This window comes from Lichenostomus cassidix, unplaced genomic scaffold, assembly GCF_008360975.1.
Source record: "Lichenostomus cassidix isolate B80296 unplaced genomic scaffold, HeHo_3.0 HiC_scaffold_36, whole genome shotgun sequence".
Classification (NCBI taxonomy): Eukaryota; Metazoa; Chordata; class Aves; order Passeriformes; family Meliphagidae; genus Lichenostomus; species Lichenostomus cassidix.
In genome coordinates, this window is record NW_028147270.1 from 1112251 (window position 1) to 1126061 (window position 13811).

Sequence of the window (13811 nt, forward strand, 5' to 3'; positions counted from 1 at the left end):
GTGACACTGAAGTGACAATGACAGAGAGGTGACAATGAGAGAGAGGTGACAATGCCAGGGAGGTGACAATGACACTGAGGTGAAACTGACACAGAGGTGACAATGACAATAAGGTGACAATGACAGAGAGGTGACACAGAGGTGACAATGACACAGGTGACAATGACAATAAGGTGACAATGACACCGAGGTGACAGGGAGGTGACAATGACACAGGTTACAATGACAATAAGGTGACAATGACAGGGAGGTGACAGGGAGGTGACAGGGAGGTGACAGGGAGGTGACAATGACAGCCATGTACCTGAGGCAGGACCAGCGCCAGGTCATGCTGGGGGGAGAAGATGGAGATGAGATGATGAGGTGAGGGAGGTGACAGTTGGGGACACCTTGGGGACACCTTGGGGACACTTTGGGGGATGGAGGTGACCATCGAGGTGACCATGGAGGTGACCAGGTGACCGTGGAGGTGACAGGGAGATGGTCAAGGGGACAGGGAGGTGACCATGGAGGTGACCAGGAGATGGTCAAGGTCACCTGGAGATGGTCAAGATGACCACGGAGGTGACCATGGGTCATGGAGGTGACCATGGAGGTGACAGGGAGATGGTCAAGGGGACAGGGAGATGGTCAAGGTCACCTGGAGGTGGTCAAGGTGACCATGGAGGTGACCAAAGGTCATGGAGGTGACCATGGAGGTGACCATGGAGGGGACAGGGAGATGGTCAAGGGGACAGGGAGGGGATGGAGGTGACCATGGAGGTGACCAGGAGATGGTCAAGGGGACAGGGAGGGGACAGGGAGGGGATGGAAGTGACCATGGAGGTGACCATGGACCAGAGAGGTGACCATGGAGGGGACCAGGAGATGGTCAAGGTCACCTTCAGGTGGTCAAGGTGACCATGGAGGTGACCATAGGTCATGGAGGTGACCATGAAGGTGACCATGGAGGTGACCAGGAGATAGTCAACGTCATCTGCAGATGGTCGAGGTGACCACGGAGGTGACCATGGAGGTGACCAGGAGATGGTCAAGGGGACAGGGAGATGGTCGAGGTGACCACGGAGGTGACCATGGGTCATGGGGGTGACCATGGAGGTGACAGGGAGATGGTCAAGGGGACAGGGAGATGGTCAAGGTCACCTGGAGATGGTCAAGGTGACCATGGAGGTGACCATGGAGGGGACAGGGAGATGGTCAAGGGGACAGGGAGATGGTCGAAGTGACCACAGAGGTGACCACGGGTCATGGAGGTGACCATGGGAGTGACCAGGAGATGACCAGGAGATGACAGAGGTGACCAGGAGATGGTCAAGGTCACCTGGAAGTGGTCAAAGTGACCACAGAGGTGACCAAAGGTCATGGAGGTGACCATGGAGGTGACAGGGAGATGGTCAAGGGGACAGGGAGATGGTCAAGGTGACCTGGAGATGGTCAACATGACCACGGAGGTGACCAAAGGTCATGGAGGTGACCATGGAGGTGACCAGGTGACCATGGAGGTGACCATGGAGGGGACAGGGAGATGGTCAAGGGGACAGGGAGCTCATGGAGGTGACCATGGAGGTGACCAGGAGATGGTCAAGGTGACCATGAGATGGTCAAGGTGACCACAGAGGTGACCATGGGTCATGGAGGTGACCATGGAGGTCACCAGGAGGTGACAGAGGTGACCAGGAGATGGTCAAGGTCACCTGGAGGTGGTCAAGGTGACCACGGAGGTGACCATAGGCCATGGAAGTGACCATGGAGGTGACCAGGAGATAGTCAAGGTCACCTGGAGATGGTCAAGGTGACCATGGAGGTGACCAGGTGACCATGGAGGTGACCATGGAGGTGACCAGGAGATGGTCAAGGTGACCATGAGATGGTCAAGGTGACCACAGAGGTGACCATGGGCCATGGAGGTGACCATGGAGGTGACCATGAGATGACCAGGAGATGACAGAGGTGACCAGGAGGTGGACAAGGTGACCGTGGAGGTGACCATGGGTCATGGAGGTGACCATGCAGGTGACCATGAGATGGTCAAGGGGACAGGGAGGGGATGGAGGTGACCACGGACGTGACCATGGAGATGACCAATGTCATCTGGAGATGGTCGAGGTGACCATGAAGGTGACCATGAAGGTGACCACAGACCACAGATGGTCAAGATGACCACGAAGGTGACCACGAAGGTCACCACACAGGTGACCCTGAAGCCACCATGGGCTCAGGACTGACTAGAAGTGACCAGAAGTGACCAGCAGTGACCATGGGGACACCACCGATGTCCCACCCCACCCCACCCCACCCCTCACCCTCCAGGTAGTTCCTGGCGATGAACTTGAGGGTTTCGTCCAGCAGGATGACCGGGAAGGAGATCTTGATGACCATCAGCCAGTGGGTCAGCGTCAGAGGGGTCAGCTTGAAGATCATCTGGGGACACCAGGGGGACACTGCTGGGACCTCCCTGGGGACACCTCGGGGCCACCAGAGTGACCTCGGGGCCACCAGAGTGACCCTGAGGCCATCAAAGCCACACCAAGGCCACCAGAGTCCAGCCGTGGTCATCGAGCTCAGTGGTCACTCAACCCAAAGTTGTGGTCAAGGAGGTGGTCATGGTGACCTCGTCGTGGCTACTGAAGTGACCGTTGTGGCCACCAAAGTGGCCTTGTGGTTGATAAAGCTGGTGACCAGCGACTTGGTGACCATCAACTCGATGTCCCCATGGTGACCACATCAGTGACCACCAACTGAATGACCACCGACTTGATGACCATCAACTCCATGTCCCCATGGTGACCTACCCTGATGACCTTCAGCCTGATGACCACCAACCCAATGTCCCCAAGGCCACCAACCCCTATGACCACCAACCCAATGACCACCAACTTGATGACCATCGGTTTGATGTCCCCATGGCCACCAAGCCTGATGACCTTCAGCCTGATGACCACCAACCCAATGTCCCCAAGGCCATCAATTCCTATGACCACCAACCCAATGACCACCAACTTGATGACCATCAACTCGATGTCCCCATGGCCACCAACCCCAATGACCTTCACCCCGATGACCACCAACCCAATGTCCCCAAGGCCACTACCCCAATGACCACCAACCCAATGACCATCAACTTGATGACCATCAACTCGATGTCCCCATGGCGACCAAGTCAGTGACCACCAACCCAATGTCCCCATGGCCACCAACCCCAATGACCACCACCTCAATGGCCACCAACCCAATGTCCCCATGGCCATCAACCCAATGTCATCATGGCCATCAACCCAATGACCACCAACCCCAATGACCACCAACTCAATGACCACCATCTCAGTGACCACCAATCCGATGTCCCCAAGGTCACCACCCTGATGACCACCAACCCCTAAGACCACCAACCCAATGTCCCCAAGGCCACCAAGCCAATGTCCCCATGGCCACCAACTCCTATGACCATCAACCCCAATGACCACCACCTCAGTGACCACCACCCCAATGTCCCCAAGGCCACCAACCCAATGTCCCCAAGGCCACCAACCCCAATGACCACCAACTTGATGACCATCAATTTAACGTCCCCAAGGCCACCAACCCAATGTCCCCAAGGCCACCAACTCCAATGACCACCAACCCCTAAGACCACCAACCCAATGTCCCCAAGGCCACCAACCCACTGTCCCCATGGCCACCAACCCAATGTCCCCATGGCTATCAACCCAATGACCACCAACCCCGATGGCCACCAACCCACTGTCCCCAAGGCCACCAACCCAATGTCCCCATGGCCACCACATCAATGACCACCACCTCAATGGCCACCAACCCAATGTCCCCACGGCCACCACCCCCAATACCCACCACGCCGATGTCCCCAAGGCCCCCCCCGCTGTCCCCAGGTGTCCCTTACAGGCAGAGGGTCGATGTAGAGGATGACGAAGTGGAGGGACATGGACAGACAGATGGACCCGACCAGCCAGATGTTCACCCATGGTGGCATCCTGGCCAGGGACTGGTTCTCCGACAGGCTGGGGACATCGGGGACATCAAGGTCACCGCGGGGTCAGGGGGACATTGGGGACATTGGGGACATTGAGGTCAATGGGGACATTTGGGGACATTGGGGGTGTTGGGGACACTGGGGGTGTTGGGGACACTGGGGACATTTGGGGTCACTGTGGAGTCATGGGGACATTGGGGACATTGGGGATGTTGGGGAGATTTGGGGACATTGAGGTCAATGGGGACATTGGGGACATTGGGGACATTTGGGGACATTGGAGACATTGGGGACCTTGGGGATTTGGGGACATTGGGGACATTGGGGACACTGGGGACATTGGGGACATTGGGGACATTTGGGACATTTGGGGACATTAGGGACATTGGGGTCACCACAGGATGAGAGGACAATGATGATGACCACAATGACAAAGGTGACAATGAAGGTGACAATGACAAAGTCCCTCACCTGTTGAGGGCATTGGACATCTCCATGGTCACCATGACCATGACCATGATGACCACGATGACCACAATGACCATGACAATGACCACAATGACCATAACCATGACCACACAATGACCACAATGACCACGATGACCATGACCAGACAATGACAAAGGTGACAATGAAGGTGACAATGACAAAGTCCCTCACCTGCTGAGGGCGTTGGACATCTCGATGGTCACCATGACCACACAATGACCATGATGAGCATGATGACCAGGACCATGATGACCACACCAATGACCACAATGACCATGATGACCATGACCAGACAATGACAAAGGTGACAACGAAGGTGACAATGACAATGTCCCTCACCTGTTGAGGGCGTTGGACATCTCCATGGTCACCATGACCATGACCATGATGACCACGATGACCACAATGACCATGACAATGACCACAATGACCATAACCATGACCACACAATGACCACAATGACCACGATGACCATGACCAGACAATGACAAAGGTGACAACGAAGGTGACAATGACAAAGTCCCCCACCTGTTGAGGGCGTTGCACATCTCGATGGTCACCAACACCGACAGCGCCATCGTCATCGGCACCGGCGACTCGAAGATCTCGCAGTCGAGTCCCTCGAACTCCACGTTGTGCTCCGAGCACTGCATGAAGTGGGTCTGGAGGGGACAGGGGGACACCTGGGTCACCTGGGGCCACCTGGGGCCACCTGGTGGTTTTTTTGGGATCTCCAGGTGGTTTTTTGGTGTCTCTAGGTGGTTTTATGGAACCTCCAGGTGGTTTTTTTGGGGTCTTAAGGTGTCTCCTGGAGGTTCTCCTGGTGGCCCCATGAGGTTCTTGGAGGAACCTTCTCCATGGGGGTCACCAGGTGGTTTTTTTGGGATCTCCAGGTGGTTTTTTGGTGTCTCCAGGTGGTTTTCTGGAGATCTCCAGGTGTCTCCTAGATGTTCTCTTGGTGACCCCACGAGGTTCTTGGAGGAACCTTCTCCATGGGGGTCACCAGGTGGTTTTTTGGGATCTGCAGGTGGTTTTTTGGGGTCTCTAGGTGGTTTTTTGGAGATCTCCAGGTGTCTCCTGGAGGTTCTCTTGATGACCCCACTAGGTTCTTGGAGGAACCTTCTCCATGGGGGTCACCAGGTGGTTTTTGGGGATCTCCAGGTGGTTTTATGGAACCTCCAGGTGGTTTTTGGGGTCTCCAGGTGGTTTTTTGGAGATCTCCAGGTGTCTCCTGGAGGTTCTCCAGGTGGCCCCATGAGGTTCTTGGAGGAACCTTCTCCATGGAGATCTCTGAGGGGTTTTTTGGGATCTCTAGGTGGTTTTTTGGTGTCTCCAGGTGGTTTTTTGAGATGTCACAGCTTGAAAACACCATGAGGACACCTGGGGACACCTGGGGACACCTTGGGGACACTTGGGGACACCTGGGGACACTCACCAGCTGGTGGTAGGTCACGCTAGGTCCATCCTCGGCGAAGAGGAACCACCAGGCAGCAGCTCCCACCGTGGCAGCTCCGACATAACCTGGGGGGACAGAGAGAGGGGTTGGGGACACCTGGGGACACCTGGGGACATCACCAGGGGGATCTCCAGGTGGTTTTTTGGGGTCTCCAGGTGGTTTTATGGGGTCTCCTGGTGGTTTTTTTGGATCTCCAGGTGGATTTTTGGGACTTTCAGGTGTTTTCCTGGAGGTTCTCCAGGTGACCCCATGAGGTTCCTGGAGGAACCTTCTCCATGGAGGTCACCAGGTGGTTTTTTGGGGTCTCCAGGTGGTTTTTTTGGGATCTTCAGGTGGTTTTTTGGGGTCTCCTGGTGGTTTTTGAACTTCTCCAGGTGTTTCCTGGAGGTTCTCCAGATGTTTCTCCAAGGTTCCTCAAGAAACCACCACCCTGGAGACCTCCAGATGACCCCAACTGACCTCCGGATGACCCAAGCTGACCCAAACCAACCCCCAGACACCACAACACCTCCCAAAACCACCCCAAAAACGACCCCAGGATGACACCTGGAGGTCCCAAAATTACCCCTGGAGGTCCCTGGATGACCCAAGGTGACCTCTGGATGACCCAAGATGACCCCTGGATGACCCTCGAGGTTTCCCTAATGGTTCTTTGAGGTTCTCCAGGTGTTTCCTTGAAGTTCTCCCGATGTTCCTCAAGGAACCACCACCCTGCAGACCTCCAGATGACCCCAACTGACCTCCAGATGACCCAAACCGACCCCAAATGACCCCCAGACACCACAACACCTCCCAAAACCACCCCAAAACCCACCCCAGAAGACCTTTGACGACCCCCCAGCTCCTCACCACCGATGGCCAGGTATCTGAAGAAGAGCCAGCCGCTGATCAGAGGCTCCTTGGGGCTCCTGGGCGGCTTGTCCATGATGTCCAGGTCGGGCGGGTTGAAGCCCAGGGCGGTGGCCGGCAGTCCGTCGGTGACCAGGTTGACCCAGAGGAGCTGGACGGGGATGAGAGCCTCGGGGAGCCCCAGGGCGGCCGTGAGGAAGATGCTGGTGGGGGGGAATGGGGTGGAACTGGGATAAACTGGGAGGAACTGGGAGGGACTGGGATGGGATTTAGGAGGATTTGATGGGACTGGGATGGACTGGGAGGAACTGGAATGGACTGGGATGGACTGGGAATGGACTGGGAGGGACTGGGAGGAGATTGGGAGGAAATTGGGATGGAACTGGGATAAACTGGGAGGAACTGGGAGGGACTGGGAGGAGATTGGGAGCAACTGGGAGGAACTGGGATGGAATTTAGGAGGATTTTATGGGACTGGGATGGACTGGGATGGACTGGGAGGAGATTGGAATGGACTGGGAGGAACTGGGAGTGACGGGGATGGGACTGGGATGGAACTGGGATAAACTGGGAGGAACTGGGAGGGACTGGGATGGAATTTAGGAGGATTTTATGGGACTGGGATGGAACTGGGATGGACACTGGGAGGGACTTGGAGGAGATTGGGAGGAAATTGGGATGGACTGGGAGAAACTGGGATGGACTGGGATGGACTGGGAATGGACTGGGATGGACAGTGGGATGGACTGGGAGGAGATTGGGGTGGACTGGGAGGAACTGGGATGGACTCAGGAGGAACTGGGAATGGATTGGGAGTGACTGGGATGGAACTGGGAGGAGATTGGGATCAACTGGGATAAACTGGGATGGACTCAGGATGGACTGGGAGGGACTGGGATCAACTGGGATGGACTGAGATGGAACTGGGAGGACACTGGGATGGACTGGGATGGAATTCAATGGGATTTAATGGGACTGGGATGGACTGGGAGGGACTGGGAGTGACTGGGAGGAACTGGGAGGAACTGGGATGGACTGGGATTGAACTGGGACAAACTGGGAGGAACTGGGATGGACACTGGGACGGACCCAGGACGGACTGGGAAGGACTGGGATGGACTGGGAGGGGATTGGGAGGAGATTAGGATGGAACTGGGATGGACTGGGATGGAGTCAGGATGGACTGGGACAAACTGGGAGGAACTGGGAGGAACTGGGATGGACTGGGAGGAACTGGGATGGACTGGGATGGACTGGGACGGACTGGGATGGACTCAGGATGGAACTGGGACAAACTGGGATTGAACTGGGAGGAACTGGGATGGACTGGGATGGATTGGGAGGAGATTGAGATGGGACTGGGAGAAACTGTGAGGAACTGGGACAAACTGGGAGCAACTGGGATGGACTGGGATTGAACTGGGAGGAAACTGGGACAGACTGGGATGGACTGAGAGTGACTGGGAGGAACTGGGAGGAACTGGGATAAACTGGGAGTGACTGGGAGGGAACTGGGACAGACTGGGAGGAACTGGGATGGACACTGGGATGGACTGGAATGAGATTGGGATCGACTGGGACAAACTGGGAGGAACTGGGACGGACTGGGATGGACTGGGAGTGACTGGGAGGAACTGGGAGGAACTGGGAATGGACTGGGATGGAACTGGGATGGAACTGGGAGGAACTGGGAGGAACTGGGAGGAACTGGGAGGAACTGGGATGGACTGGGATGGACTGGGATGGAACTGGGAGGAACTGGGATGGACTGGGATGGACTGGGATGGAACTGGGACAAACTGGGACAAACTGGGATGGAACTGGGACAAACTGGGAGGAACTGGGACGGACTGGGATGGACTGGGAATGGACTGGGATTGAACTGGGAGGAACTGGGACGGACTGGGATCGGGCAGCAAACACAAAAACCAGTGAGGAGCCACAACCAACTCACCCCAAAAACCACCAAAAACCACCCAAAATCCACCCAAAATCCACCCCAAACTGGTCCAAACTGGTCCAAACTGGTCCAGAGACCACCCCAAACTGGTCCCAAACTGGTGTCTCACCAGACGACCTCTCCCACGTTGGAGGAGATGAGGTATCGGATGAACTGCTTCATGTTGTTGTAGATGGCTCTGCCCTCCTCCACCGCGGCCACGATGGTGGAGAAGTTGTCGTCGGCCAGGACCATCTCCGAGGCCGTCTTGGCCACCGCGGTCCCCGAGCCCATGGCGATGCCGATCTCGGCTTTCTTCAGGGCCGGGGCGTCGTTGACGCCGTCGCCGGTCTGGGGGAGGAGATGGGGAGGAGGTTGGGACCTCGAAATCCACGTTGGGTTGTTGGTGGGACCTCAAGAACCTCGTTGGGTTGGTGGTGGAACTCCACAAACTACGTTGGGTTCTTGGTGGGACCTCAAGAAACTCGTTGGGTTCATGGTGGAACCTCAGAATCTACATTGGGTTCATGGTGGAACCTCAAGAACCTTGTTTAGTTCGTGGTGGGACCTCAAGAACCTCATAGGGTTCTTGGTGGAACTCCAAAAACCACGTTGGGTTCTTGGTGGGACCTCAAGAACCTCGTTGGGTTGGTGGTGGAACCTCAAGAACCACGTTTGGTTCTTGGTGGGACCATCAGAAACCATCGGGTTGGTGGTGGAACTCCAAAAACCACGTCGGGAACCTCCAGAACCTCGTTGGGTTGGTGGTGGAACCTCAAGAACCATGTTTGATGCATGGTGGGACCTCAAGAACCTCTTTGGGTTGGTGGTGGAACTCCACAAACTACGTTGGGTTCTTGGTGGGACCTCAAGAACCTCGTTGGGTTGGTGGTGGGACTTCAAAAAGCACGTCGGGAACCTCCGGAACCTCATTGGGTTGGTGGTGGAACCTCAAAATCTACATTCAGTTCTTGGTGGAACCTCAAAATCTACATTGGGTTCGTGGTGGAACCTCAAAAACCTCGTTGGGTTCTTGGTAGGACCTCAAGAACCTCATTGGGTTGGTGGTGGAACTCCAAAAACTACGTTGGGTTCTTGGTGGGACCTCAAGAACCTCGTTGGGTTGGTGGTGGAACTCCAAAAACTACGTTGGGTTCATGGTGGGACCATCAGAAACCATTGGGTTGGTGGTGGAACTCCAAAAACCACGTCGGGAACCTCCAGAACCTCGTTGGGTTGGTGGTGGAACCTCAAGAACCACATTTGGTTCATGGTGGGACCTCAAGAACCTCGTTGGGTTGGTGGTGGAACTCCAAAAACCACGTTGGGTTCTTGGTGGAACTCCAAAAACCACGTTGGGTTCTTGGTGGGACCTCAAGAACCTCGTTGGGTTCATGGTGGAACCTCAGAATCTACATTGGGTTCATGGTGGAACCTCAAGAACCTTGTTTAGTTCGTGGTGGGACCTCAAGAACCTCATTGGGTTCATGGTGGAACTCCAAAAACCACGTTGGGTTGGTGGTGGGACCTCAAGAACCTCATTGGGTTGGTGGTGGAACTCCAAAAACCACGTTGGGTTCTTGGTGGGACCTCAGAATCTACATCGGGTTGGTGGTGGAACCTCAAGAACCTCGTTGGGTTGGTGGTGGAACCTCAAAAACCTCATTGGGTTCATGGTGGGACCATCAGAAACCAGGTTGAGTTGGTGGTGGAACCTCAAAAACCATGTTGGGTTGGTGGTGGGACCTCAAGAAGCTCATTGGGTTGGTGGTGGAACTCCAAAAACCACCTTGGGTTGGTGGTGGGACCTCAAAATCTACATTGGGTTGGTGGTGGGACCTCAAGAACCTCATTGGGTTCTTGGTGGAACCTCAAGAACCATGTTTGATTCATGGTGGGACCTCAAGAACCTCGTTGGGTTTATGGTGGAACCTCCAAAAACCACATTGGGTTGGTAATGGAACCTCAAGGACCACATTTGGTTCATGGTGGGACCTCAAGAACCTCGTTGGGTTGGTGGTGGAACTCCAAAAACCACGTTGGGTTCTTGATGGAACCTCAAGAACCTCTTTGGGTTCTTGGTGGAACTCCAAAAACTACGTTGGGTTCTTGGTGGAACTCCAAAACCCACGTTGGGTTCATGGTGGGACCTCAAGAACCTCATTTAGTTCATGGTGGAACCATCAGAAACCAGGTTGGGTTGGTGGTGGAACCTCAGAAACCTCATCAATCACTGGTGGACCTCCAAAACCTCATCGACCCATGGTGGACCTCCAAAACCACATCAACCAACAACTCCTGACCCCAAAACCCCCATAGATCCATGATGGACCTCCAAAACTTCATCAATCCATGGTGGACCTCCAAAACCACATCAACCAACAACCTCTGACCTCCAGAACCTCATCAACCCATGGTGGACCTCCAAAACCACGTCAACCAGCAACTTTTGACCTTCACCACCTCATAAATCCATGGTGGACCTCCAAAACTTCATCAATCGATGGTGGACCTCCAAAACTTCATCAACCAACAACTCCTGACCTCCAAAACCTCATCAACCCATGGTGGACCTCCAAAACCACATCAACCAACAACTCCTGACCTCCAAAACCTAAATAAATCCATGGTGGACCTCCAAAACCACGTCAATCAACAACTTTTTACCTCCAGAACATCATAAATCGCTGGTGGACCTCCAAAACCACATCAATCGATGGTGGACCTCCAAAACCACATCAACCAACAACTCCTGACCCCAAAACCACCATAGATCCATGATGAACCTCCAAAACTTCATCAATCCATGGTGGACCTCCAAAACCACATCAACCAACAACTTCTGACCTCCAGAACCTCATCAACCCATGGTGGACCTCCAAAACCATGTCAATCAATAACTTTTGACCTCCAGAACATCATAAATCGCTGGTGGACCTCCAAAACCACGTCAATCGATGGTAGACCTCCAAAACCACGTCCACCGAGAACTTCTTGCCCCAAAACCCCCATAAATCCATGGTGGACCTCCAAAACCACGTCAATCAACAACCTCTGACCTCCAGAACCTCATCAATTGATGGTGGACCTCCAAAACCACATCAACCAACAACCTTTGACCTCCAGAACCTCATCAACCCATGGTGGACCTCCAAAACCACGTCAATCAACAACCTCTGACCTCCAGAACCTCATAAATCCATGGTGGACCTCCAAAACCACGTCAATCAACAACTTTTGACCTCCAGAACATCATAAATCCATGATGGAACTCCAAAACCACGTCCACCAAGAACTTCTTGCCCTAAAATCCCCATAAATCCATGATGGACCTCCAAACCCACCCTCCACCCACCCCGTTCTCCTCACCATGGCGGTGATCTCGTCGTAGGACTGCAGGAACTCCACGATCTTGGACTTGTGGGTGGGCTCCACCCGGGCGAAGCAGCACGCCCGCCGGCAAGCTTCCCGCTGCTCGGCCAGCGGCAGGTCGTCGAACTCGCGACCTCCAGAACCTCATCCACCGATAGCTTTGGACCTCCAGAACCTCATCAATGGATGGTGGACATCCAAAACCACATCAACCAACTACTCCTGACCTCCAAAACCTCATCAATCACTGGTGGACCTCCAAACCCCCATCAATCCATGGTGGACCTCCAAAACTTCATCAACCAACAACTCCTGACCCCAAAACCACCATAGATCCATGATGGACCTCCAAAACTTCATCAACCCATGGTGGACCTCCAAAACCACGTCAACCAACAACTTCTGACCTCCAGAACCTCATCAATTGATGGTGGACCTCCAAAACCTACGTCAATCAATAACTTTTGACCTCCAAAACCTCATAAATCACTGGTGGACCTCCAAAACTTCATCAATCAATGGTGGACCTCCAAAACTTCATCAACCAACAACCTCTGACCTCCAGAACCTCATCAACCCATGGTGGACCTCCAAAACCACGTCAACCAACAACCTCTGACCTCCAGAACCTCATCAATTGATGGTGGACCTCCAAAATCTCATCGATCAATAACTTTTGACCTCCAAAACCTCATCAACCCATGGTGGACCTCCAAAACTTCATCAACCAAGAACTCCTGACCTCCAGAACCTCATCAACCCATGGTGGACCTCCAAAACCACCTCCACCACCACCCACCACCCACCACGTTCTCCTCACCATGGCGGTGATCTCGTCGTAGGACTGCAGGAACTCCACGATCTTGGACTTGTGGGTGGGCTCCACCCGGGCGAAGCAGCACGCCCGCCGGCAAGCTTCCCGCTGCTCGGCCAGCGGCAGGTCGTCGAACTCGCGGCCGGTGTAGGCCTTGCCGGTGACCTCCTCGTCCTCGCCGAAGATGCCGATGCGGCGGCAGATGGCGATGGCCGTCCCCTTGTTGTCCCCGGTGATCATGATGACGCGGATGCCGGCGTCGCGGCAGAGGCGGATGGAGCCCATGACCTCCTTGCGGGGCGGGTCCAGCATGCCCACGCAGCCCACGAAGGTCAGGTCGGTCTGTGGAGGTGGGGTGGAGATGGTGGTGGAGGTTGAGGAGGTGGTGGAGGAGATGGAGGAGATGGAGGTGGAGATGGTGGAGGAGATGGTGGAGATGGAGGAGATGGTGGAGATGGAGGAGATGGAGGTGGAGATGGTGGAGATGGTGGAGGAGATGGAGATGGAGGAGATGGAGGAGATGGAGGTGGAGATGGAGGAGATGGAGGTGGAGATGGTGGAGATGGAGGAGATGGAGGTGGAGATGGTGGAGATGGTGGAGATGGAGGAGAAGGTGGAGATGGTGGGGGAGATGGTGGAGATGGAGGTGGAGATGGTGGAGATGGTGGAGATGGTGGAGATGGAGGAGATGGAGATGGAGGAGATGGAGGTGGAGATGGTGGAGATGGTGGGGGAGATGGTGGAGATGGAGATGGAGGTGGAGATGGAGGTGGAGATGGTGGGGGAGATGGTGGAGATGGTGGAGATGGAGGTGGAGGAGGTGGGAATGGTGATGGAGATGGAGGAGATGGTGGAGATGGAGGTGGAGATGGTGGAGATGGGGATGGAGGTGGAGATGGAGGTG

General features: G+C 54.8%; 1 protein-coding gene and 2 long non-coding RNA genes across 4 annotated transcripts in view; all 3 read right to left on the reverse strand.

Moving 5' to 3' along the window:
* Window positions 1-261: 261 nt before the first annotated feature.
* Window positions 262-13811, reverse strand: part of LOC146423777 (sarcoplasmic/endoplasmic reticulum calcium ATPase 1) — a 42566-nt gene continuing 29016 nt past the window's right edge. The window contains exons 15-22 of the mRNA XM_085044541.1: window positions 12914-13249; window positions 8852-9072; window positions 6783-6985; window positions 5913-5998; window positions 5006-5139; window positions 3899-4016; window positions 2304-2421; window positions 262-331 (exon numbers count right to left, since the gene is read on the reverse strand). Of these exons, the coding sequence (XP_084900667.1) occupies window positions 327-331; window positions 2304-2421; window positions 3899-4016; window positions 5006-5139; window positions 5913-5998; window positions 6783-6985; window positions 8852-9072; window positions 12914-13249 (1221 nt within the window). The 3' untranslated portion in view covers window positions 262-326. The remainder of the gene's footprint in view (window positions 332-2303; window positions 2422-3898; window positions 4017-5005; window positions 5140-5912; window positions 5999-6782; window positions 6986-8851; window positions 9073-12913; window positions 13250-13811) is intronic.
* LOC146423778 (uncharacterized) lies at window positions 7008-8333 on the reverse strand. The gene is made up of 4 exons (XR_014847315.1): window positions 8244-8333; window positions 7936-8067; window positions 7603-7860; window positions 7008-7131 (listed from the first exon to the last, which is right to left on the reverse strand). It is a non-coding gene; the product is annotated as an uncharacterized LOC146423778 (long non-coding RNA).
* LOC146423779 (uncharacterized) lies at window positions 9941-12005 on the reverse strand. Of its 2 annotated transcripts, none has more exons than XR_014847307.1 (3): window positions 11357-12005; window positions 10779-11233; window positions 9941-10622 (listed from the first exon to the last, which is right to left on the reverse strand). It is a non-coding gene; the product is annotated as an uncharacterized LOC146423779 (long non-coding RNA). The 2 variants fall into 2 exon arrangements; XR_014847308.1 differs by lacking the exon at window positions 11357-12005 and adding an exon at window positions 11266-11343.